We start from the raw sequence: 25,989 nt of genomic DNA, 5'->3' as shown, positions 1-25,989 counted from the left end.
TTTAAGTTTTATTGCTGTTCCTTACTTCAAGCTGAAAAAGCTTTTTCACATTTTTTTTTTTATTTTTTTTTTTAAACAATGCTAGTAAATCCTGCTCTCCCTTCATGGAAGTTTTCTTTTCCCATGACAAATTCTCGATGGAAAGTTCCCCCAGCATATCCCCCTCTTCTCAACCCCTCCCCCCAACCAAAAAAATCCTCCTGAAAACGCCTGTATACTTCCCAATAACCATTACTATATGTAAGCACAGGTCAAAGTTTGTAACTTGTTGCCCCTCCCACGGGGACTGTGGGGGAGTAAGTTGTCCCCAAAGACATAGTTATAAGGTTTTTCGACTACGCTGAATAAAATGGCTATCTCAGAATTTTGATCCGTTGACTTTGGGAAAATAATTAGCGTGGGAGGGGGCCTAGGTGCCCTCCAATTTTTTTGGTCACTTAAAAAGGGCACTAGAACTTTTCATTTCCGTTAGAATGAGCCCTCTTGCATCATTCTAGGACAACTGGGTCGATACGATCACCCCTGGGGAAAAAAACAAACAAAAAAACAAATAAACACGCATCCGTGATCTGCCTTCTGGCAAAAAATGCAAAATTCCACATTTTTGTAGATAGGAACTCGAAACTTCTACAATAGGGTTCTCTGATACGCTGAATCTGATGGTGTGATTTTCGTTAAGATTCTATGACTTTTAGGGGGTGTTTCCCCTTATTTTCTAAAATAACGCAAATTTTCTCAGGCTCTTAACTTTTGATGGGTAAGACTAAACTTGATGAAACTTATATATTTAAAACCAGCATTAAAATGCGATTCTTTTGATATAGCTATTGGTATCAAAATTCCATTTTTTAGAGTTTTGGTTACTATTGAGCCGGGTCGCTCCTTACTACAGTTCGTTACCACGAACTGTTTGATAAAATTTAAATATATTTAGAATTTAGAATAAATTACAAAAAGAAAACTTGACAGAAATTTGCAAGTGGTAATTCATTCTAAATGTTATTCCTCTCCAAGAAAGACATTAGCTAGGCTAAAGGCTATAAGTGAATCCTTTAAAATGCTATTCCTTTCCAAGAATAACATTAACTAGGCTACAGACAGCTAGGCTATAAATATATACATGAAAAAATCTAAAATCTATTAGTCATTTAATTCCTTCACGAATGTTATTTCTTTCCAAGATTGCATGCAAATAAGTTTCATGTTTCTAGCTTTCTTAAGATTCCTTTCGTATTGCGTCATTTTTCAAATGGGGATTTTCGAAGGAATATTCCTACAGCCAAGCTCAAATTTCGACCAGCGAAGACGGGTTGGCCTCTTGGTAATTATTACAGCTACAACATTGATGCACATGCAAGGGGGTTAAGAGACATGAAATATGGAGAGTGGCCAATAGACTACACATACAACCAAGGTTATCTTTTAGCCCGAAACAAAATGAATACGTTTGACGCCACTAACCAATATTACATAGCAAATTGGCCTTTTTTAACAACTTCCATAATGGGTATGATCACTGTGAAATATGGCTAAGCTATAGCGAATGGCAAAAGAATTACAGATATGACGGACTCTTACGCGATTTATGTGGCAAATATATTCTAAGTATGTCCATCCAAAATAGAAAAGATATGTTTAAGGTTTGTAACAATATCCAAGCGGCGTACTGGTCTCTGTATGAAAGCAATATAGGTCTATTTAAAAGCCTAAGAATTAAGGAGTTTATGGAATGCATATTTTATCGCGTTAAATTTTTAAATACGCAAGTCCAATAAGTAGATAGTATTTACAATCAATGGCATAGGTATTGTAGGAAGATACCCAGGTATGGATGTGCTTTGATTAATGGTAGCTTCGAAAAAATACTTCTTGTGAAACCCTTTGGATCAGAGCTAATATGGTGTTTTCCAAAAGGAAAAATTGAAGAAAATGAAAGTGAAGTTGATTGTGCACCCCGTGAAGTCTATGAGGAGGTAGGATACAAATGTAAGGAGTATATTAATATAAATGAATGCGTGAATATTTTTGGTAAACACAATAGTCGCATGAAATTATTCATAATTTATGGAGTGGATAAAAAAAATATACTTTAAGACGAAAGTAAAATATGAAATATCAGATATTCAATGCCATTCAATATCAGAAATATGTAATAAATCTGAGTCAAAGGAATCATACTTATTTACCCATCCTTACAGAAACTGCTATTGCTTAATGAAAAGATAAAAAACAACAAAAATGATTAAACATCAATGTTTTGATACAGTATAGACTTATTATTAGTATACACTTATAATATAGACTTATTTACCTATCCTTACAGAAACTGCTATTGCTTAATGAAAAGATAAAAAACAACATAAGGATTAAGCGTCAATGTTTTGATATAGTATAGACTTATATGTAAATGTTGCCCAAATTTAATTGCTTGAATATCAGCGTCCTAAATTGAGTTTTCAGTTCGAAAATGCCCCAGCCATCTTTCAAAACTCCCTTTCTGGCAAAAATTTAGGAAATGGGGAGCCTCAATCTGGTAGGTTAGACGCTGTAGTTGTAATCTTATATGCTTGAGGTTTCGAATCTCGGTGTAAAAATTTTTTTGTTTGGGATGGAAGTCAACGGTATGAATCTGCTTGTTCAGTCACCATTACACGCAGAGGGGGGAAGCAGGGCGCATATTTATCGACTACTAATATTTGGAAGATGGGCAACAGGAGTAGAGAGGTAGGTAGGATTTTCAGGGTGTAGGGGCAATGCTAGTTTTGACCCCTCATCACTAACTTTATATAAAAATAAAAAAATGCAAATTAGACAACTCTGAAAATTTCCAAAAACAACGCTGTTCAGAGTGGATATAAAAAATCCACAAAAACTCCATGTCTATTCTCAGTCTCTATTTCTCTTTTTGTAGAAGTTCTGGTTCACATTATTATTCTCTATAGCATAATTTTCCAGTTTCATATTCTAAATTTGATAATCAATTTATTTTTTCCTGTTTTTTTTGTTTGTCTGCTTTCTTTAATTTTCTGCATCTAATTAAAAACTAATCGAAAGTCCTATTTAGAATTGAATGTATCTGATGTAGAATGGCATTGGTATTGAGTGCAACCCTGCTTAAGAACTTAGAGAAGAAGAGAAACATTATGTCTCTGTTCTAGAATCGATTTACAGCCATTCTCTGCTTCTTCTTGAAGGTCTCCGTTTTTTTTTCCATTATAAATTGACACCAAGGTCAACAAAGAATTTAAAGTATTTAATACAAAACACATGAAATTACGTATAACCCTGTTCAAGGATTAAAAGAAGAAGGGAAAGAATTGCGTCACTTCACTAAAACAATTTAAAAGGTCTTTTCTCCTTCTTCCTTAAGGTTTATGTCATTTTTAATAAAAAGTTACTGAAAGGCTGTATCTAGAATTGAATGTATTTAATATTAATAACTCATTGCAGCACCAAGCCGTCCCTTAAGGACTAAGAGAAGAGAAGAAAAAACCACAATGCTTTTCTAAAAGTTAAGACCATTTTCTGCTTCTTTTTGAAGATTTCCGTCTCTTTCAATTATTAAATAAAAAAAAACAAGTGTTTTAACGAAAAGTAAGGAGCGGCATTAAAACTTAAAACGAACAGAAATTACTTCGTATATGAAAGGGGCTGCTTCCTCATCACCGCCCCACTCTTTACGCTAAAGTTAGACTCTTTCTCTTCGCTCTACTTTTTAAAATAGTAAAAAACTTTAGCGTAAAGAGCGGGGCATTGATGAGGAAGCAGCCCCTTTCATATACGAAATAATTTCTGTTCGTTTTAAGTTTTAATGCCGCTCCTTACTTTCCGTTAAGAACTTGTTTGTTTTTTGTATTTAATTCCTGAACGTTTTTAAATTAAGGCATGTTTTGATTTTGGCTCTCCGCACATGAATAATTAAAACAAAATTTGCATATTAATTTTTTTGGCTAAATGACTTTCTCATAGTTTTGATCGAATGATTTTGAGAAAAGGGAGCGAGGGAGGAGGCCTATTTGCCCTCCGATTTTTTGGTTACTTAAAAAGGCAACTAGAACTTTTAATTTTTTACGAATGTTTTTATTAGTAAAAGATATGCGTAACTTACAAATTAGCTTACGTAACGAACTTCTATATTCTCATGTTTTTATTACGTATATGGGGGGGGGGTTCACCCCCACGTCAGTACCTCACTCTTTACAATAAAGCTTAAATTTTCTCCCAATTCATTAAGAATGGCCTCTGAATCACAAAAGCCGTAGGATAAATAGTTGAAATTCCTAAAAATACTTTAGCGTAAAGAGCGGGTTATTAGGAGGAGGTGGGCCCATCATATTCGTAATAATTTCTGTTTGTTTTGAGTTTTAATGCTTCTCCTTACTTTTAGTTGAAAAAACTTTTTCATATTTGTTTCTTAAATGTTTTTTTTTTTAATAATGCTAGAAAATCCTGCACTCCCTTCATGAAAATTTTCTTCCCCCACGACAAATTCCTCCAAGGAAAGTTCCGCCAACATCTCTCCCTCCTCTCAACCCCCCTCCCTAAACCTAAAAATCCCCCTGAAACCTTCTGTACACTTCCAAATAACCTTAACTATATGTAAGCACTGGTCACAGTTTGTAACTTGTAGCCCCTCCCACGGAGACTGTGGGGGAGTAAGTCATCCCCAAAGACATATTTATAAGGTTGTTCGACTACTATGAATAAAATGGCTATCTCAGAATTTTGATCCAGTAACTTTGGGAAAATAATTGGCGTGGGGGGGCCTAGGTGCCCTCCAATTTTTTGGTCACTTAAAAAGGGCACTAGAACTTTTCATTTCCGTTAGAATAAGCCCTCTCGCAAGATTCTATAACCACTGGGTCGATACGATCACCCCTGAAAAAAAAAACACGCATCCGTGATCCGTATTCTTGCAAAAAATGCGAAATTCCACATTTTTATAGATAGGAGCTTGAAACTTCTACAATAGGGTTCTCTGATATGCTGAATTTGATGGTGTGATTTTCGTTAAGATTGTATGAATCTTAGGGGGTATTTCCCCCTATTTTCGAAAATGAGGCAAATTTTCTCAGGCTCGTAAATTTTGATGGGTAACACTAATCTTGATGAAACTTATATATTTAAAATCAGCATGAAAATGCGATTCTATTGATGTAACTATTGGTATCAAAATTCTATTTTTTAGAGTTTCGGTTACTATTGAGCCAGGTCGCTCCTTACTAAGAACTCACTACAGTACTAAGCCGTCTCTTAAGGACTAGAGAAGAAGATAAAAAATTACATGGCTTTTCTAGAAGGGATTTAAAGCCATTTTCTCTTTCTTTTTGAAGGTTTCCGTCAGTTTTAATCGTAAATTGATTTAAATATCAACTGAGAATTAAATGCATGTAATGTAGAATATTAATAATTTTCGGGCAGCACTGGGTGAGAAATAAATAATAAGGGAGGGAATTACGTCACTTCAATGAAAACTATTTTAAAGTTATTCTCTACTTCTTCTTGAAGGTTCCCGTTTCAATTGCAAATTAGCGGAAAGATCGAAAGAGAATTAAATGCTTTTAGTATCAACAATATATAATTGACAGTGTTGATGAGATGCAGTCAGCCAATAGCTAATCTAAAAGCTAAAGCTATAAAAATAATTTCTCTCCAAGATCTGTTGCCCCTCCCGCCCCTTGATTTTGAAAATTCTAATTTTAGTATTCACATTGATTTATTACTTCTTGTATTTTCACAGATTAAATTGAAATAACAACAAATTGCCCGTCCCCGAAATTTTGACACATACGTTTACCCCCATCCCAACATTTTTTTGAATTGACAACCAGGACATTACTGAATAAAGAAGCATTTTCTATCAACAATGGAAAGTATGTTCCACAGATAGAAATTTCTTTACTGTCTCCTTGAGCTTCATCCGGCCAATTGAGCAATAGAAATGAGAAGAGAAAGTCCTGTAAGTCTTGCCAATAAAACAAGAGGAAAAACTACAATTAGAAAGTCTGGTGTTTTACTGGATTCATTAATCTCCTAGTCACTTTTTTTTCTCAACTTTGTTGTCTCTTCGGATATAATAAGGATCTGAAAGTGAAAAATGAACCTGCTCGTGGTATATTTAATCCAAGCGGCCGAGAACAAAATATAATTTCTAACTATTTTTTTATTACTGTATACATTTCTATAAAAAGTAAGAATAATTGAAAATAAAAGTCCTCTGCACTGAAATAATAAAAAACGAATAGTTATTTGATATTATAATTACATTTTGATAATACCTATTTTATTTAGAAATATGCATTATGTACATTTATCATTAGTATTGGATATTCATATTTTATTGAATGTATATTAATGCAATATATGTTGATATGTCTACTTAAGTTATATGCTGTGCTTCGCTCGGTTCCTGGCACTGGTACGTGGCCTGCTTGTATGTGTGATTCTCGCTGTCGGTTCTCTTGTAACCACAGATTTCGTTGTCCACCCTTTGCAATTGTGATTCCTTGTGATACTCGTTGTCGCACGTATTCTAGCCGCAGATTTCGCTGTGCTTGATTTTCGTTTGTAATTCGTTGTAATGCTTGTTGCACATGTCTTTTTATCACAAATTTCAATGCGTTTCATTTTGTTTGTGATTTGTTGTGATGCTCGTTTTCGCATGTTTTCAATTCTAGAAACTGAGATTCATTAAGAATGACCATTAGGCAGTTTTACATACCTTTTGCTTTAGCTGTTCGGATTTATCTTGTCGCATTGGATGGTTCAGGTTTTTGGACAAAATTTCTTTAATTGGATTTCTTACATTCACATTGAATTCGATATTGATTGTCCTGGATTCCGTCCCATTGAATTCTAAACCTTTGATTATCCAGGTTGATGTACTTCCAAAGTGCGTTGTTAGAAGAACAACGTTAACCCCCAGAGCAAAACTAAAACGGAGCATCTTCTAGCTTGAATCATCCATAGTTTATGATAGAGACATTAACCCACATTGGTGGGAAAGGGGGAATTTGATGGTGTCACAGGCATTGACAATGCATTTATATCGTTTACATTTTATCTTAAAGATCATTGCAAAGATGTAAAGATCATTTATCTTTTGTTGCATTTATATCGTTCTCCTTAAATACAATATTTAAAGCAGAATTGAGTAAAATATTGTCATTTACTTAACCATGACATGAGAATACTTAAAAGAGAGAACATAATCCATAAAATAATCCCTCCTTAACACCTGGTAACAGGAGGGGGATGAATTGTATCGCAATGGTTATTATTAAAATTGGGATAAAGATCTTACTGTTTCGCAATGACCTAGGTCACCAGAAAATTTCGAAAGACAGCGCAAGAGGAAACTACTCATCTGGACCTGGAACCGAGAAACAAATCACTCGGGTGACATCTCTTGATTCGTCTACACTTCAGATATTTTTAGATACTTAAAGTAGAGGACTGAGAGTCTTAGTAAATTTAACCAAGCTACGATTCCGCTGATGAGGGTTTTGTGTCACCCTAGTTTGATTTTGGGTATTTGTCCATCTTCAAGTCACAGTTTTTCCTTCTTTGTTGTCTCATTTTTATAAATTGATTTGTCTTTTGATGTTGCTTCTTTTTCGTAACGATTAACAATAGAATAACCTCTTTAGGCTTTTTTTTTACTTTCTTCCCATTGGGTATGCGTCTAAAGCATTCAATACGTTTAATGTTGTACTAAATCGAAGATATGTTAAATGAATTTACAACTATTTTAACCATTATGATTTTAATATTTTAGCATTATAATTGTAAGAGTCTTCTTTTAATACTTTTAAATAATATTATTTTTGTTAATGTTCAATATTTTTGCAATTAATTAATAATTTGAATTTGCCTCTTAGTAAGTTTCTTAATTAAGTATGTTTTTAAATTGGTTTTTCAATTAATACAGTTTTTTTAATTTTTATGATTTGAATTATTAAATGAATTAACTGTGTTTACCTCTTATCACTGGATTTTCAGCCTTTAACAGATTATTAAGTTTTATATTATTAATCATTTGTGACAAGATTCCATACTTATTTAATGCAATCCATCTCAAACTCCAAAATATATCATTAACATCATTTTAATCCTTTGTTTTTTTCATATGACCCAGTGGAAATAAGTCTATCTTGCCCGGTATTTTCCATTATTCATGAAGAAAAATCTACGGCATTGCCACCGAACTCCATTAGTAGTCACGAGTCAGAAGTTTCTAAAGCCAAGATCCCTTCATTAAGATGATTCCTACGTAAGAAGGGATTACAACCCAGATATGAGTCTTACCTGATAATCTTCATGGCTTCCATTATGACTATATGTTTCACTTTTCTCTGAGATTGAACTCAAAGTTTCTCCAGTACCAGTGCCGTTGTAACTGCTTGGGGCTTACATTTCAATTGTACCGGATTTACTGGAACTACAACCATCGCTCGAGGCTGCTGGAAAAATTAATTTTGGTAAAGTAAGGGACTCAATTTGAAATCTTAAATGTCTGTTGAGGGAACTGCCATGGAATATTTTGAAGCTAAACTACAGAAAGAACGAATGAGGGATTGAGTGGAGAGCCCTGGAGGAGTGAATGAGAGAGAAATGAGAGAAAGGGAGAAAACCAGAGAAAAAAGAGACAGAGAGGTTTGCAGGAAATAGAGAAATGCGAGTGAGCTAATGAGCCATGAACTAATGACTAAGCAAATGCCGAATTAAGTGAGAGAGAATGTGAAAGAGTGAGTAAGTATGAGAAAGAGAAAAACATAAAAAGAGACGATTATATGAAACAGAGAAATATAGTGAGCAGAATGAACACCGAGTGATGAGTTAGTAATGTGCTGAATGGATGAAAGAAATAGATACAGCAATCAAGCAAAGGTATTCTTCGTTTTTACCCGACAGACAGACCCACACACACACAGACAACTTACATATACATATTTATATACGAGGCGGTGTTTTTTAATTGAGATCAGTAACATCATAAGTACATAGCAAATGATTATCTAAAACATAAAATTTATTTTCTAAAAATACATACTTTACTCTATTTAACAGCATAGTTCCCAAGTTTGTTGTAATACTTAGCAAACATTTCAATTAACTTTAAAGCATCTGCTGTATAAACACTTGCCGCCTGTTTCACTAACCAGGAATTCATTTCCGTTTTTACGTCGTCATCATCATTGTAATGTTCGCCACTGAGGTGCTGTTCGAGGTGGAGAAACGGATGGTAATCAATCGGCGCAAGATCAGAACTGTATTGTGGGTATTCTAAAACTTCAGAGCCAAAATTGTCGAACAAATTAGGGGTCTAACCAGTAGTGTGAGGTCTTGGATTGTCATGAAGAAGGACAATTTCATTTGTCAGCTTGCCAAGTTTTTTTGCTTTTTTTTTAATCACTCTGCGGAGCTTCCTGAGGGTTAGGCAGTATGCTTCTCCAGCCTCTGCACTGACTGTGGTTCCTCCGTCGCATGAAGTCGATCAAAAAAACAACATACCCATTCCCAAACACCGACACCATGTTTTTGCGTTGGGACAGAGAATTTTTGGCCTTCAAATTTTCAGGGGAGTGAGTGTGCTTCCATCCCAAGTTCTGTTGCCTCGATATGCAAAACTCCTGTTTCGTTTCCAGTTCAACCGGCTGCCACCTCGGTGGCAACCGTTAAAAAGATGACGGCGACGTAGAAACAGCAGTGAAATCTTGGTTATTGGAAACGGTGGCAAGTTCTTACAGATTTTACCTAAAAAATAGTTGAGAGTTATGATAAGTGTTTCAAAAAACTTGGTAACTATGTCGAAAAAAATTGAGTAAAGCAAGCACTTTCTGAAAATAAATTTACTTTTTTGAAATGATCTTTCGTTTTGTACTTATATTCAAATGGACCTTAATTAAAAAACACGCCTCGCATAAATATATATATATATATATTAATACTAGAATAAGCAGAACGTAGCAACAATATAAAATATGTTTTGAATATTCTTCTTCCCAAAACAAAAAGATATACCTCACGTTTAACACGGGTTTGAATATGGGAATGATTCAGCAGTAGAATGACCTTTAAGATTAGATAAATAAATCAATTAAATAATTTATAGAAAATAAAAATAATTAATTAGAAAAATAAATTATTGTTTTCTCTTTTATGTTTATGATCTAAAATTGTTCAACATTTTATAATTTTTACAATTTTACAAACAAGGGAGAATAATATTTTTAAAGTTTCGCGGGGATGTTTTTTTTCTGGAGATTTAAATCTGGACCCGGAAAAAGACAAATACAAAACATTAAAAAAGAACGATAAATAGAAATATAGAAATAAAAAATTGAATCATAGTAACAAACAACAGATTTTTTTAAAAGGTATGTGGTACCTACTGATTCGATAACAAAAAAGACAAAAAAAGCACATACAAACCTTCTTCAAGCAATTTCTTTTTTCTACGAAAGCAGCAAACAAAGGCAATAACAAGGTTCAAAATCAGCAGTAACGATACAGCTATCGATACACCAACAATTACGATTTTTGATACATCGGCTCGATCCTTCAATATTTCGGCCATCATGCGCTCACGTTCAGTCATATTCTCATCAAATAAATCTAACAGAAGACAAAACATGCAGTGCAATCACAAAATAAGCACAAAGTGAACAAATTCAATGAGTGTATGAAACATAAGAGTGCGACGAAAAAACAAAAGTTGGCCCAAAATGGAATAAAACTGAATCTGATTTAAAATTTTGTACATTATGAATACTTACCATCCTAGTTTTTAAAACGTTTCTTTCACTAGTATATTCAAAATGTTGTGAGAAATTTTCAACGGCCCCCTCCTCCCTTCCAAAAGCTAAAACTATAAATTAATCTTAAATCCCCCTTGAGGAAGTAAACAAATAAACTGCCTTTTCCCACTAAATTTTAAAAGGATTCAAATTGTCAAAAACCCACATTTCATACAAAATTCAAAACAACTTAAAGAATAAAATTAGTCGGGGCATTTGTGATCATATATAAACATATTAAACGAGGAAAAATTTAATATATTTTTACTCGAAAAAAAATTATTAGAAACATCTATAAAGATTTGAATATTAAAATATGGACAAACTCAGGGAAGACTCTCAACCCAAGTCATTGCAAAATATCCCGAATTCCCAAATTTAGATTGATAGCATCAGCAAGTTTTCGTACTTATTTATTTTATTAGTATTATTACTATTTACCCTCATGGAAAAAAATTCGGCAGACACGCTGCCATGGGACTACTTTGTGGTGAACGTGGTTTTAAAAACATCTCAGAAAAGTAGGTTTCTTCACGGACTTGAATTTAATATTTAATACGGACCGGTATTAAAGAAAAGAAAAGACCCTGCTCAATGCAGTTCTCACCGCCCCATAACAGCTGCCCCAGTTTTTTGCAAAATTTTTGAGTTTCTTTTTATTGATGAGTTATATAGAGTCTGTGAAAGGCCCTGATAACCAATTTGGTTTTAAACAATCTTTTTGTAGGGAACATGTTCACCATCTCATTTGTAATGTACTTTTAGAGTGTGACCAGACAGGGGAAAGGGTTATAGCAGCTAGTCATGATGTACGCCGAGCGTTCGATTCTGGCGTCCATGCTCGGATACTGTCGTGTGCGCTCAAACGTGGCCTTGACAGATCAATCGTCCTACCACTACAAAATTTATATAAGAAACTGAAGGTTAGAATTAAAGTCTTGACGATTGATGGCTCACAAATTTCGGCTATAGTATTTCCTGTAGAAAAAGGCATACGGCAAGGTGCAGTTTCATCCTCTACCCTTTACAATAATAGTGTTGTAGAATAACAAAAAAGATATTGAGATGAGTCTTGTGTTTAGAGGTAGAGATATATCACTGTTAAATTATTCCGATGATATACTGAATTTAAGCCGTTCTTTTGGGATGATAGAAAAGAACTTTGATATTCTAAAAAACGCTTATTCCGAAATAAACCTGTCTTTTAACAAAAGTAAGAGCGAAATTGTTGTTTTCAACCGTCAAAGCTCAGATGACGCTCCTGATATCCGACTTGAAAATAGTGTCGTGAGACCAGCGCCTAGTTTAGTTTACCTCGGGCTCCCAATCGGTTGTGATGTGATATCTACGAGATCACTGCTAGTTGAACATTTGACCAGTAATATCCGCAAATCTTATGGTCTACTCATATCTACCAAGACAAATTATAATAGACATATCAGAAGAAGACTTTTCAATGCGCTGGTGCAGCCACATGTTATTGGTCTTTCCCCGTTTTGGGCTCTATTAACCATTCGGAATAAACGTACCATCCGGTCATGCTTTTACCGTTTTTGTAAGTTCTTGTTAGGCCTACCATCCTGGACTAGAAACTATTGGATTTGTGAAAGATATGGCATTCTTGATCCATACCTGGCCGTCCAAAATCGGCTGTCTCGCTATGTCCAATCTCTCTGCAAGAATAATTCCCTGTATGGGGCGATGCTGCCATAATCTGATTCTTCTTATAAGTTATCTTTCTAGTTTAGTTATATTGCTCTTGTTATTTATGTGTTATGTAGGATAAGTATTTAGTTTCTTTTTTTTTCTTTTTTTTCTGTCGTTTTGTTAATTTTGTTTGCTTTTTCTTTTCTCCATAGGGTTATCTTTGTGGGTTATTAATAAATGATGAATTTGATGAATGTGAAAGATGAGCGGCGGTCTATACTGTGTTTGTAAATATCAAACAGTTCGTGGTAACGAACTGTAGTAAGGAGCGACCCGGCTCAATAGTAACCGAAACTCTAAAAAATTGAATTTTGATATTAATAGCTACACCAAAAGAATTGCATTTTAATGCTGATTTTAAATATATAAGTTTCATCAAGTTTAGTCTTACCTATCAAAAGTTACGAGCCTGAGAAAATTTGCCATATTTAAGAAAATAGGGGGAAACACCCCCTAAAAGTCATATAATCTTGACGAAAATGACACCATTAGATTCAGCGTATCAGAGAACCCTGCTGTAGAAGTTTCAAGCTCCTATCTACAAAAATGTGGAATTTTGTATTTTTTGCCAGAAGACAAATCACGGGTGCGTGTTCATTTGTTTGTTTTTTTTTTGTTTTTTGTTTTTTTTCCAGGGGTCATCGTGTCGACCAATTGGTCCTAGAATGTCGCAAGAGGGCTCATTCTAACGGAAATGAAAAGTCCTAGTGCCCTTTTTAAGTGACCAAAAAAATTGGAGGGCATCTAGGCCCCCTCCCACGCTCATTTTTTTATCAATGTCAACGAGGCAAAATTTTGAGATAGCCATTTTGTTCAACATAGTCGAAAACCATAGTAACTATGTATTTAGGGATAATTTACTCCCCCACAATCCCTGGGGGAGGGGCTGCAAGTTACAAACTTTGGCCAGTGTTTACATAAAGTAATGGTTATTGGGAAGTGTACAGCCGTTTTCAGGAGGATTTTATTTTGTTTGGGGGGTGGGGCTGAGGGGAGGGGGCTTTGTTGGAGGATCTTTCCTTGGTGGAATCTGTCATGGTGGAAGAAAAATTCAAGCAAAAGGGTACATGATTTTCTAGCATTACTATAAGAAAACAATGAAAAATAAACATGAAAACGTTTTTTCAAATGAAAGGAAGGATTAGCATTGAAACTTAAAACAAACAGAGATTATAACGCATATGAGGGGTTCTAAAAATACTTTAGCATAAAGAGCGAGGTATTTAGGAGGAGATAAATACCTCGCTCTTTATCCTAAAGTATTTTTAGTAATTTCAACTATTTATTCTACGGCCTTTCTGATTCAGGGGTCATTCTTAAAGAATTGGGACAAAACTTTAGATTTAGTGTAAAGAGCGAGGTATTAACGAGGATACAAAACCCCTTGTATACATAATAAAAATATAAGATTATGAAAGTTTGTTAAGTAAGTTGCTAATTTATAAGTTATGTATACTTTTTACTAATAAAAAACGTTCGTTAAAAATTAAAAGTTCTAGTTGCCTTTTTAAGCAACCGAAAAATTGGAGGGCAACTAGGCCTCCTTCTCCACCCCTTATTTCTCAAAATCGTCTGATCAAAACTAAGAGAAAGCCATTTAGCCAAAAAAAAGAATTAATATACAAATTTCATTTTAATAATTTATATGCGGAGAGCCAAAACCAAACATGCATTAATTCAAAAACGTTCAGAAATAAAAAAAAAAAAAATTTTTTTAGCTGAAAGTAAGGAGCGACATTAAAACTTAAAACGAACAGAAATTACTCCGTATATAAAATGGCTTGTCCCCTCCGCAATCTCTTGCTCTTTACGCTAAAGTTTGATTCTTTATCACAATTCTACTTTTTAAAACAATTAAAAACTTGACTCTTTGCCACAATTCTGCTTTTTAAAACAATTAAAAGCTTTAGCGTAAAGAGTGAGGCATTGCGGAGGGGACACACCATTTTATATACGGATTAATTTCTGTTCGTTTTAAGTTTTAATGTCGCTCCTTACTTTCAGCTAAAAAAATTAGTTTTTTTTTATTTAATTTCTAGTTATAAATGCAGCTTTACTTCGTCTGTTCTACTGATCTGTTAGTCTATTTTATTATACTGTTTTTCTTTGTTATATTAGATTTATTGTGCTTGCCATTGTTGAGTTACGTGTACTTTTGTTTTTGCTTTGTTTATTAATTTTTTCTCTGTACTCCACTGTTTATACTTTTGTATATTTGGGGGTAATAAATGTTATTATTACTATTATTACTATTATTATTATAAATATTAAAATCTTGAACACAGATTTCATCTTATCACAAGTAGTGTTGACAACCCATCGTATCACCCAACCACCTAATGGTAATAGCGGCTCCAAACGCTCCCCCACCCAAAACTCTATTCAGAGGTTCATTATTTAGCCTCCCCCATGAAATTCCGACAAATTTTAAGCGTTTTTGTACGAACCCATTCCATACCAATAGAAAAACTACTGCACCCATGAAAATCCCCACCCATTTCCCATGGCCCTTCACCTGGCTTACTGAAAAGCGCTATTTTCGGCAGCATATCATGCTATACAAGATGACCTGACTATTTCAATCTTTCTTTCATTATTAATTACTGCCTTTCTTTCATTTCTTTCGTTATTAAATATATAATAGAAATTATTATTAACGCCGATTATACGTATTTAAACCTTGACCCAGCATTTATTTATATGACCCACTCATTTATTGTATTCTGTTATAGATTATATAAAGAAGGAATATTTTGAAAAGCTAACATAAATTTATTAAAAGAAAACAGTATTTATAATATTTTTCAACAATCATCAGGAAAACCCAATGATAACACTTTCAAACCTTACAATCATATATATATATATATATATATATATATATATATATATATATATATATATATGAAAAACTTCACGTGCAAAAAAATTCAATCATGCCACTTCGCAAGTGCTTTTTTGTATCTTTTTGGGATCGTTATTAGTAATTTAGTTACTATCTTTTTTTTATCAATAAAAAATTGAAATGAATTGAGAATCATATTATTAATACAAAATGTTATAAAACGTTCAAATTGTTGACAGTTTTACTATTTTTACTATTTTCTTACTTCTATTTTTGTTACCCATTTACTTTTGAAAGCAGTATAATTACAAAAGCTTTCTACTACTACATCCATTATAGCCGAAACTTTTTATATCTCCTACTTTCCAGAAAAGTTCAACCTTTCCAAGAAAATTAGTAGCTCCTTTTGATACATTTACATAATTCAAAAAGTGTCAATAAACTGAAAGCACTAAACTCCTGAATCTAATTTTCATAATTGTCTTCCAATCTTGCCCTAACATATTCAAAAAAGACTTTCCCTGTTGCTCCATGATAGAAAATATAAGATTCTTATAGAGAAATCCTTACCAAAGAAGTGAAAATCGTGGATGAAAATCTCAGAAGAGTAAATAATAATGTTTTGTAAGAATTATTACTGCGTCTTTTCAATATTTGGCTTAAATGTTTTAAACGTAAGTATAATGTGTAAGACTTGAATCTTAAAAATCACAGATAATTATCTTGCTTTACTTTAATTGGTAAGGGTTCTTAACCCACAGACAATTACTAGTTTGAAAACAATCCCCTGATTAAACCGACAGGAAGCCAATATTTATCCGAAGTACTTTTACAATCATACTCCGCAGATTTTGGGGACAAGAGAGTGTTAATACCCAGAGCCTATAAGTAAGTGACTATTATTACTGAGATTGAATGGGGTTTGAGATCTTTCAAAAAAACGACAAATTTTTTCGTATTTTTTAAAGAATATCCTGTTTTGTCTCACAAATGGGGGAACTTGAGTTAAAACTTTCGAAAGAGGCTCTAGGGGCGAGAGAGAGGACTTGGAATTTCGGGTTTGGTGGAAGGGGGCAAATTAAATTTTCCCCTAATCTCGCAAAAGGGCATACGCTACTCTTTGCCTACTTTATATATTATATAAAATAAAATAATTAATAAAATAAATATTTAAGCACCTCAATTATTTACATTTCCTATCTTCGCTAAATTGCGGAAGGAATGGGATAGATTGTGTATTCGCCTTACGATTATCCTTGTCAATCATAAGGAGCACGTAGACTCTACGTAGACTTTTGAAAACTTTGATTTAGCTGATTTGTAGACTTTAGTTTGTTTCTCTTAATAGTCGTATAAATGTAAGTTAAACTGCACATTTAAACCGTAGCCAAGCAAGGTGGAACCACCTCCACCTGGATTTGTCACAAACTCCCTATGCACTAAAAAAATGCATATAATTTTCAAACGTCTCTTCCGACGTATCCGAGAAATCTTCCCCTGTTACTCTATGGATATTTTCGGTGATTTTATATTTGTGCATAATAGAAGATTTTGAAAAGAGATTTTCATTAGGGAAGTGAAAAACGCGCTTGAAACTCTAAGGTGAACAGACAATTATTAATCTATTCTTTCGTAATTATTAATCTATTCTTTGAACGTTCAGTTTAAATAATTTAAAATTAAGAAGAAGAAAGTTCCAACTAAAAGTCACAGGGATTTTACTAAACAATGCTTGATTATCCCCAGGGATTAAATTGAGAGGATAAGTGAATTTTTTTAATGCCCAATTATCCTAGTTGATGAGCTGCGACTTACCGCCTTTACTCTAGGAATAACGGCACAAGATTAAACTGGGCCTAAATAAAGGGGAGCCCTTCCTCAGTCCCCTAGATTTACTACTGGTCTAGATGAAGTTTCTACATCTAATTTTGCATGTCTTTTCGAATTATTTTCAACATATATAAGAAAACTTCCCTAGCTACACCTGATTTCTGATTTGAAACGAAAAGGGTGTGTTAAAATCTAAAGTAAACCCATAATAGTGTTTTATACATATTGCTAATGTTTCTTTTGGATATTTGTTTTAAATAATTTGTAAGTAAAAATAATGAAGTTGAGTAAATAAAGTTTTGTATTCTATCTTTTAGCTACTGTATTAGTTTTATTTCGTAATGCCTCCCATATTTACAGACAACTCTAATGTGTGAGTAAGCTATAATTCATAATTAAGAATAATAAAGGTGAGTAAATGAATTAAAAACCTCTTGTAAATTAATACCTTTCTTTTTTTATTTTAATTATTTTCCTTTTATTTTATATTATTTTTTTTCCTGTTTTAACTGAACGTGCTATTCAAAACATACGATATTCCCTTATCAAAAGTAAAAAAACAAAAAACAAATAGCATTCTTTTATAGGCCTAAAAATTATTTCTTGGTGATTTGTAAACACATAGGTTAATGCTCCATCATTTTTATTGCATTTTTGAGTTCTATTTTTAGTTATTGTGTTTCGTGTGTTTAGTTATGCGGCAGGTACTACGAGATATTTCGTAATACCCCCCACATTTACGGACAACTTTACAAAAGGCCACATGCCACAACCTGATTTCATTACAAGCACAATTCTGTTACAGACTGAGGTTAAATTTAGTTTTTCAATATTTCATTGTTGCGTACCAGCTGTTTACTTTTTTATGTAAATATCTGCTTTTAGGATGAAAATATCCATAAATTTATTTAAATTATACAATATTTTTAGAACGGAAAATATATACAAATTAAGAAAAAAAATATTATTTAATATTATTATTAATGGCATCATTATTAACAGCATTATTATTTTAAAAAAATATTCTTAATCTTTAATTAACATTTTTTAGACAGAAAATATATGTAAACTAAGGAAAAATTGAACAGGACTATTACAGCGTATTGTATTTATAAGAAATTTGAGATAAATTATCTTTTTCTCTTGAATAGTAGCTCTTTTCAGTTGAAGCACCAAAGAAATTACAGTCCCCCTATACACATGCTTGAAAATTGCTATTTTTAATGTTTGTCTTTAGATTGTTTCAAACTGATTAATTTTAGGGAATTGCTAAAATTTTCGTCAGTGTTGCCACATCAAAACGTGAAGATAAATGGGCGAAACTGGTTAATTAATTTTAACAGCGCTTTTCGTCCGTAAAATTTCAAACGTTAACAATGTGTTGACTTCTAAAACTTCGAAGGAAAGCTACTTCTTCTTAAGCTGTTAGATGCCATGTCTTTTTAGATTATTTTTCTTCTGATTTTTCACCTAGGTTTCTTTTTTTATTTTTATTTGGTACCCGCTACTGTCAACAACTACATATTATGGCTTTTTTTATTGAAATTATTACTCTCAATTTTTCCTAACTGTTCAAGATATGTATAAATGTATAAATACATAAACATATAAGTTTATGTATCATTCAGAACCCACTCAATAAGTGAAGTTAGGTTCTTTCATGAAACAAACTACGAGGCAAGTACATTTTATGAGAAAAACCGACTTCATAGCCAAAAAGACAAAATTCAATTTACTTTGCTATGTATAGTGATAGAAAATAGTTTCTGAACATGGATTTTGAAATGAAGATTTGGGATTTGCCAAAGACTGAAAAAGAAAAAGACTGAAAAAGCTTAACCTACCTAACTTGACCTAACCTAACCACCTCTATATACAAATTTTTTTTACTAAAATGTACCTGCATCGTAATTTGTTTCACGAAAGAACCTAACTTCACTTATTGAGTGTGTTCTGAATAATACACAAGTACCGTATAAGGGTCCCGTTAACTAATTCAACTGACCAGATTACATTTTCACTATCTCTGGCACTTCAAACTATAGTGTTGATACGCTTGGCCCTTTTATCAGAAGAAATGCCCTTTTTGTAAATTTAACTTCATTTACCTTCAATTGTAATGTTTACACCCTGGACCTAACTGTTAACACGTTTTGAAAGAGTTCGTTAATTGTTCTAAGCTTGAAAATGCTGGCAAGCGTTGATTCACTCAGGTAAAATCTAGAGTTCAAAATACGCAAAGGATACTGAATAATTTCAGTTAGATTTCGGCATTTCTTGCCACGGGGTGCAAGGAGGCACTTACCTCCGTGCGAGAATTTACCCGCGAAGTTTTGTGCATTATTAAATTAATCTTGTACAGTGATGGTATGGGTGGTAGCTTACAATTGTACCAAATTCTGTACATTTTCCTCCGATTTCTACATGTTTACAACTTATTCTTTAAGTCGAAAATTCGGTACAATTTTGCCAAACTGGTACAAAATTCAGTACATTTGCGACAAAATTCAGCGATTTTTTGATAGCCGGAATTAGGACTCTCATTTTTCATTGTTATAAAAATACTGATGTTTCACGACTTGTCTTTCTCTTCGTTGTGACTTTGAATGGCCTCTTTAGGTTCTATATGAATGTACGTTTTCAATTGTTCGTTTCAATAAATTTGCATTAAATTTAAAACTCTAAGAACAAGGTCAATTCCATCCCTAAGATAGGCCTGTTTAATTATACTTAATATGTGACCCGTTAGTAATACATAAATAGGTAAATGTGCAGATTACCAACCCTGGTTGTTTATTTTGTAGAGAGTAGCCTACTGTTCGAAAAAAGATGCGCGTGTTTTTTCCCGAAAAAGTAAATTTTTAGAGCTCTGTTAGGTACAAATTAAAATTTTGACACGGCAACCCTGATCTTGCCCCTGTTTTGAATATGTCAGATTGTGTGTGAGCTGTCAAATTTTTGTATGGCACTTGATATTAACCAAGTGACATATAGCAGTCGCCAATTCTGTCGGTCGGTCTGTCTGTCGGTCTGTCTGTCTGTCTGTCGGTCCCGGTTTTGCTACTTTAGGCACTTCCAGGTAAGCTAGGACGATGAAATTCTGCAGGCGTATCAGGGATGGGACCAGCTTAAATTAGTAGTAGTTGTTTTCCCAATTTTACAATCTGGGGGAACTGAGGGGCCGGTTAATTCGGAAAAAATAGAAAAAATGAAGTATTTTTAACTTCTGAATGGGTGATGAGATCTTAATGAAATTAGATGTTTGGAATGATATTGTGTCTTAGAGCTTTTATTTTAATTCCCAACCAGATCTGATGACATTGGGGGGAGTTGGAGGGGGGGACCCTAAGATCTTTGAAAACACTTAGAGTGGAGGGATCGGGGTGAAACATGACGGGAAAAATAAGCACAAGTCCCAGATACATAATTGACATAATCGGAACGGATATGCTCTCTTTGGGGTATTTGAGGGGGGGGGGGGTAATTCTGAAAAATTAGAAAAAATTAAGTATTTTTAACTTACGAACGGGTAATCGGATCTCAATGAAATTTGGTATTTAGAAGGATATCGTGTCTTAGAGTTCTTATTTTAAATCCCGACCAGATCTGGTAACATTGGGGGGGTTGGGGGGGGGGGGGGGTTGGGAGGGGGAAACCTAAAACTTGGAAAACACTTAGAGTGGAGGGATCGGAATGAAACTTGGTGGTAAGAATAAACACAAGTGCTAGATACATGATTGACATAAACGAAACAGATCCCCTCTTATTGGGATAGTTGGGGGGGGGGGGGGGTATTTCTGAAAAATTAGAAAAAATAGGTATTTTTAACTTACGAATAGGTGATCCGATCTCAATGAAATTTGATATTTAGAAGGATATCGTGGCTCAGAGCTCTTATTCTAAGCCCGAACAGATCTGGTGACATTGGAGGGGGGAGTTGGGAGGGGGAAACCTAAAACTTGGAAAACACTTAGAGTGGAGGGATCGGGATGAAACTTGCTGGAAAAAATAATCACGAGTCCTAGATACATAATTGAAATAACTGGAACGGATCCGCTCTCCTTGGGGTAGTTGGGGGAGGGGTTAATTCTGAAAAATTAGAAAAAAATGAGGTATTTTTAACTTACGAATGGGTTATCAGATCTCAATGAAATTTGCTATTTAGAAGGATATCGTGTCTCAAAGCTCTTATTTTAAATCCTAACTGGATCTGGTGACGTTGGGGGAAGTTTGGGGTGGGGGAACCTAAAATCATGGAAAACACTTAGATTGGAGGGATCGGGATGAAACTTGGGGGGAAATAAGCAGAAGTCTTGCATACGTGCTTTACATAATTGTAACGGATCCAATCTTTTGGGGGGGGGGGTGAATTCTGAAAAATAAGAAAAAATGACGTATTTTTAACTTACGAAGGAATGATCAGGTCTTCATGAAACTTCATATTTAGAAGGACCTCGTAACTCAGATCTCTTATTTTAAATCTCAACCGGATCAAGAGTAATTGGGGGTGGGACAGTTGGGGGGGGGACCGGAAATCTTAGAAAATACTTAAAGCGGTGAGATCAGGATGAAAGTGGACGGGAAGAATAAAAAGCAGTCTAAGATACGTGACTGACATAACCGGATGGGATCTGCTCTCTTTGGTGGAATTTGAGGGGAGGGGGGGTAATTTTGAAAATTGAGGTATTTGTAACTTACGGAGGGGTGACCAGATCTTAATGAAATTTAATATTTAGAAGGATCTTGTGCTTTAAAGTTCTTATTGTAAATCCCGACCACATCCTGCGACGTTGGGGGGAGTTGGAGGGGAAACCGGAATTCTTGGAAAACGTGAAAATTGGGGTATTTTTATCTTAGGAATAGATGATCGGATCTTAATGAAATTTGATTTTTAGAAAGAATTCATGTCTCAGAGCTCTTACTTCAAATCCCGACCAGATCGTTTGACATTGGGGGAAGTTGGAAGGGAAAATCTTGGAAAAACACTTGGATTGTAGGAATCGGGATGAAACTTGGTGGATAGAATAAACAAATATCCTTGATACGTGATTGACAGAATTGTACTGGATTTGCTTCCTTTGGGGGGGTTGGGGGAGGGGCTCAGTGATTTGGCGAGTTTGGAGCTTCTGGACGTGCTAGGACGATGAAAATTGATAGGCGTGTCAGGGAGCTGCACGAATTGACTTGATAAAGTCGTTTTCCCAGATTCGACCATCTGGGGGGCTAAAGGGAGAGAAAAATTCCAAAAAAATAGGTATTTATAACTTACGAGTGGGTGATTGGATCTTAATGAATTTTGATATTTCGAGGGACATCGTGACTCAGAGCTCTTATTTTAAATCCTGACCAGCATTAAGCCTCTTATTTTCCTTTTTAAATCAATTAAATCAATCTATTGATTCATAGAATTTTGTTAGAGCTCGTACCAGATGATCTCTTGGCTCTTAGCTCTTCTTGCTTCGTCACAAGTGCCATATGAGCTCTTGTTTATTTTACCCATGACTTATTTTCACCTAGGCATAGACTAGGGTTGGGAGTCAAGCGAGAGGCAGAAATTAGATTGGTTGGGGACAGGGAGAGAATTCTGTACTAAACAAGATAACTTTGTGTTAGCAAAAGAAAGTTTTTCAGGTAGCGTAACTCTCGTGGTCTTTGCAAACCAACGCTGGTCGTAGAATCAATGCGGGAATAGAATGTAGAAACCTTATGAAACAGCTTGACCACGTTACTATACCCTGGCGGCACTGGTGTGGCGTAAAAGATCAAAGAATGGTAGCTTATTGACTATTATATCAAATAGCTGGTAACCCAAGCAATTCACATCTTAACAATGGTGCTAACGGTACCGCTAATCAGAAAACCAATAGCAATCATCTCTTGAAAAGAATACGAGACAACTTTACTTAGGGTCTTGACTGTATCCAAGGGAGGGGTTAGATTGTTTACCCCAACCTCCCATTGTATATGTATTTCTGACTTGCAAAAACATAACAAAATGAATATAAATAAATTTGCAATGTATTTTTAAAGTTTTTTGAAATAAACAGGAAAATGTTTGTTGTAACCCCTCTCCCCCCGAAAAAAAACTGGATACAGGACCTCTTAAGGTATTGCTAATATTAGAGATTTCCCAAATGGGTGTGACCGTCATTGCTATGATGTTCATATTTTACCCTCATACTAGTTAAACTCAAAACGATAAGTAGCTAAAAAGGAAGAATTCTTTAAATTGGGTATAAATTAGTTTTTATTGCAATTTTAGTATTCCAGTATCAATCATGACTCCATGATGCCCAGGACGCCAATGTGTAGATTTTTGTGGTGGGGGGCTTATTTTAGGAGAAGAGGCCACGTTCATGAAAAAAAGCTAAGGAAAGGCGCATTAAATTAAAATAACTGAAAACAAATCACAGAAACGTCGAAAAAGCCGAAAAGGATCCGAAAGCCCATGAGATATATGCGCAATGTCTTATATCATTTCATGACACAAGATGGAAGGTTAACCAGAATCATTGAAAGTTTTGTATTAGTTCTTAAGAGGATCCGAAATGTTGGTCTTTCAAAAACTATACATATAAATAAGGTCTTAAACTTATGACATTGTTTGCACTTAGAAAGCCATCCAGCTGAATTCAGAGCTGTTTATATCAAGAAATCCCTAAGCAATCACTGGCTTTCTAGTCGTTGAAGTATGGCAAAACTAATTCTTATTATCCTTGATCTCATGAATAACTACAACTCTTCAATGAATATTTGGGAGAAGGGGGACTTTTCACAATCGGATGTTTAGAAATATGTCTATTAAGAAAGTTTGCTCTTTGATTAGTGAAATGAATTTGCTCAAGATGGGAAAGCTATCCTATATATCTGTGCAACTTTTTGAAAAAAGGAATCTGAAATATTGGTGATTTTCAATCTTAAGTACGTTATCAAAATTTTATATCAGTGTTTGTACATTTTCAATTAAAAACTTGTCTGACTGACGGTTAGAAGTCAATACAGAGTATATGAATTTGACTAGAGAGGTTTTAAGCTTTGAGAAGGGTGAGGGGTTTGAGAGTCTAACCTGATTAGTGAAATAAATTTGTTCCGAACGAAAAACATGTCCTATGCATCTGTGAAAACTTTATGAAAAAAAAAGAAAAAAAAGTCCAATGAGAATCTATTAGAAAAAAATGGCAAATACCTAATTTTTATTTTTAAAACTTAGTAGAGATATGAGGTCCCTACCCCCTTTTTGTAGGATTTTATTATGATAAACAAATAATATACCAGATCTTTAGGCATTTAGAAGTCAATATGTATAGTATTTGTAATTTGGATTAGGGCCATTTTAGTGTGGCAAATACATAAAATTTTCATTTTCAAAGATTTAAGACTGTCTTTAAGACCCCCAGACCCCGTTCGTATATTTATATATAGACAAATAAATTGTCATATAATTTAGAAAAAAAACTGGCAATTATTTAAAAATGTTGGTTGAAGCACTGTAATGAAGGAAGAATATTATAATCAAAAATTATTGATCATATTTAATTATTATATTAAATTAAAATCGTTATATTTAATTATAATCATATTTATTAAACATGTAAGTGGCCAAGAAGAGCATTCAAAATGTTTAAATATTTTTGAAGAAAAAAGTAAGTTCCTTACCCTTCAACCTTAAGCTTAACATCCTATTCTTTAGAAGAAAAAAAGCAAAGTTATATTTTGAATGATCAATGGCTTTATCATCCCTCATAATGGAGACTAACGGTACTTGTGTATTATTCAGAACACACTCAATAGGTGAAGGTAGGTTCTCTCGTGAAACAAACTACGATACGAAAATCCAGTTTCATAGCCACAAAGACAGAACTCAATTTAGTTTGCTACGCATAGGTATAGAAGATAGAGTCTGAACATGGATTTTGAAATGAAGATTTGGGATTTTCTAAAGACTGAAAAAGAGGCAATTATATTTTTCCAGGATAAGGGGTTGTTGCCCACAACAAAACAGTGCGCCAATGGACACAACGTGAATCCTAATAAACTATTATGTTTTCATCATATTTTGTTTTATTTCATTAGCTTTATCAAAAGTTTCGGCTACATATTTGCAAATTAGGGGGGGGGGTGCATTATATCAAATACTTTACCTAACCTAACCACCTCTATATATAAATATTTGATTAAAATGTATCTGCATCGAAGTTTGTTTCACGAGAGAACTTATCTTCACTTATTGAGTGTGTTCTGAATAATACACAAGTACCAGATTAACTAACATAAATATTATCTTACTGAATATTTTGACATTTATACTTAAATCTGAAAAATATTATTCTTAGTTGTTTAGGGAAGAAATAGCCCAAATTGGAACAACGACAAACAGCATAAGCAGAATAAATACATGTAGACTGGGTAGAGGTTGGGAAGGATCATACGTACGTTTACCTATGAACACAGCTAATTGTACATACATGATATAAAGAAACAAAGAGCTTGGGTTTCTGATTACTTATAATTTTGATGTATTCTACGGCCTCTGCAGAAGAAACACGACCTGCACTAGGATGTATGTATAAGGGTACAAATACTCAAAACCAGATAGCAATATCTCCCCTGATAATGGCCCGTATGACCCCTCACAGATGCAAATACTTGGACCCCCCCTCATATCCCTTTGGGTTAGACATTTACGGAACTATAATATAAATAACATAGAACCGTAAAACAGGATTAGCCAGATTTTTTTCGAAACTGAATAATTTTATGCCCTTTGTGCAGCCAAAACAAACACAACATGCACTACGAAAAACGAAA

The 25,989-nt window shown here is 34.1% G+C and overlaps 1 protein-coding gene across 1 annotated transcript in view; it reads right to left on the bottom strand.

Moving 5' to 3' along the window:
• Positions 1–8,329: 8,329 nt before the first annotated feature.
• The window catches only part of LOC136042438 (nephrin-like), a gene marked incomplete at its 5' end in the record, with an annotated part of 21,121 nt that continues 3,461 nt past the window's right edge, over positions 8,330–25,989 (bottom strand). Inside the window, 2 exons of the mRNA XM_065727402.1 lie at positions 8,330–8,462; positions 10,435–10,617. Coding sequence (XP_065583474.1) covers positions 8,410–8,462; positions 10,435–10,617 — 236 coding nt within the window. The remainder of the gene's footprint in view (positions 8,463–10,434; positions 10,618–25,989) is intronic.

Source organism: Artemia franciscana, unplaced genomic scaffold (genome assembly GCF_032884065.1).
Source record: "Artemia franciscana unplaced genomic scaffold, ASM3288406v1 Scaffold_1283, whole genome shotgun sequence".
Classification (NCBI taxonomy): Eukaryota; Metazoa; Arthropoda; class Branchiopoda; order Anostraca; family Artemiidae; genus Artemia; species Artemia franciscana.
The sequence above is the reverse complement of the archived record's forward strand: the minus strand, read 5'-3'. Positions and strand labels throughout refer to the sequence as shown.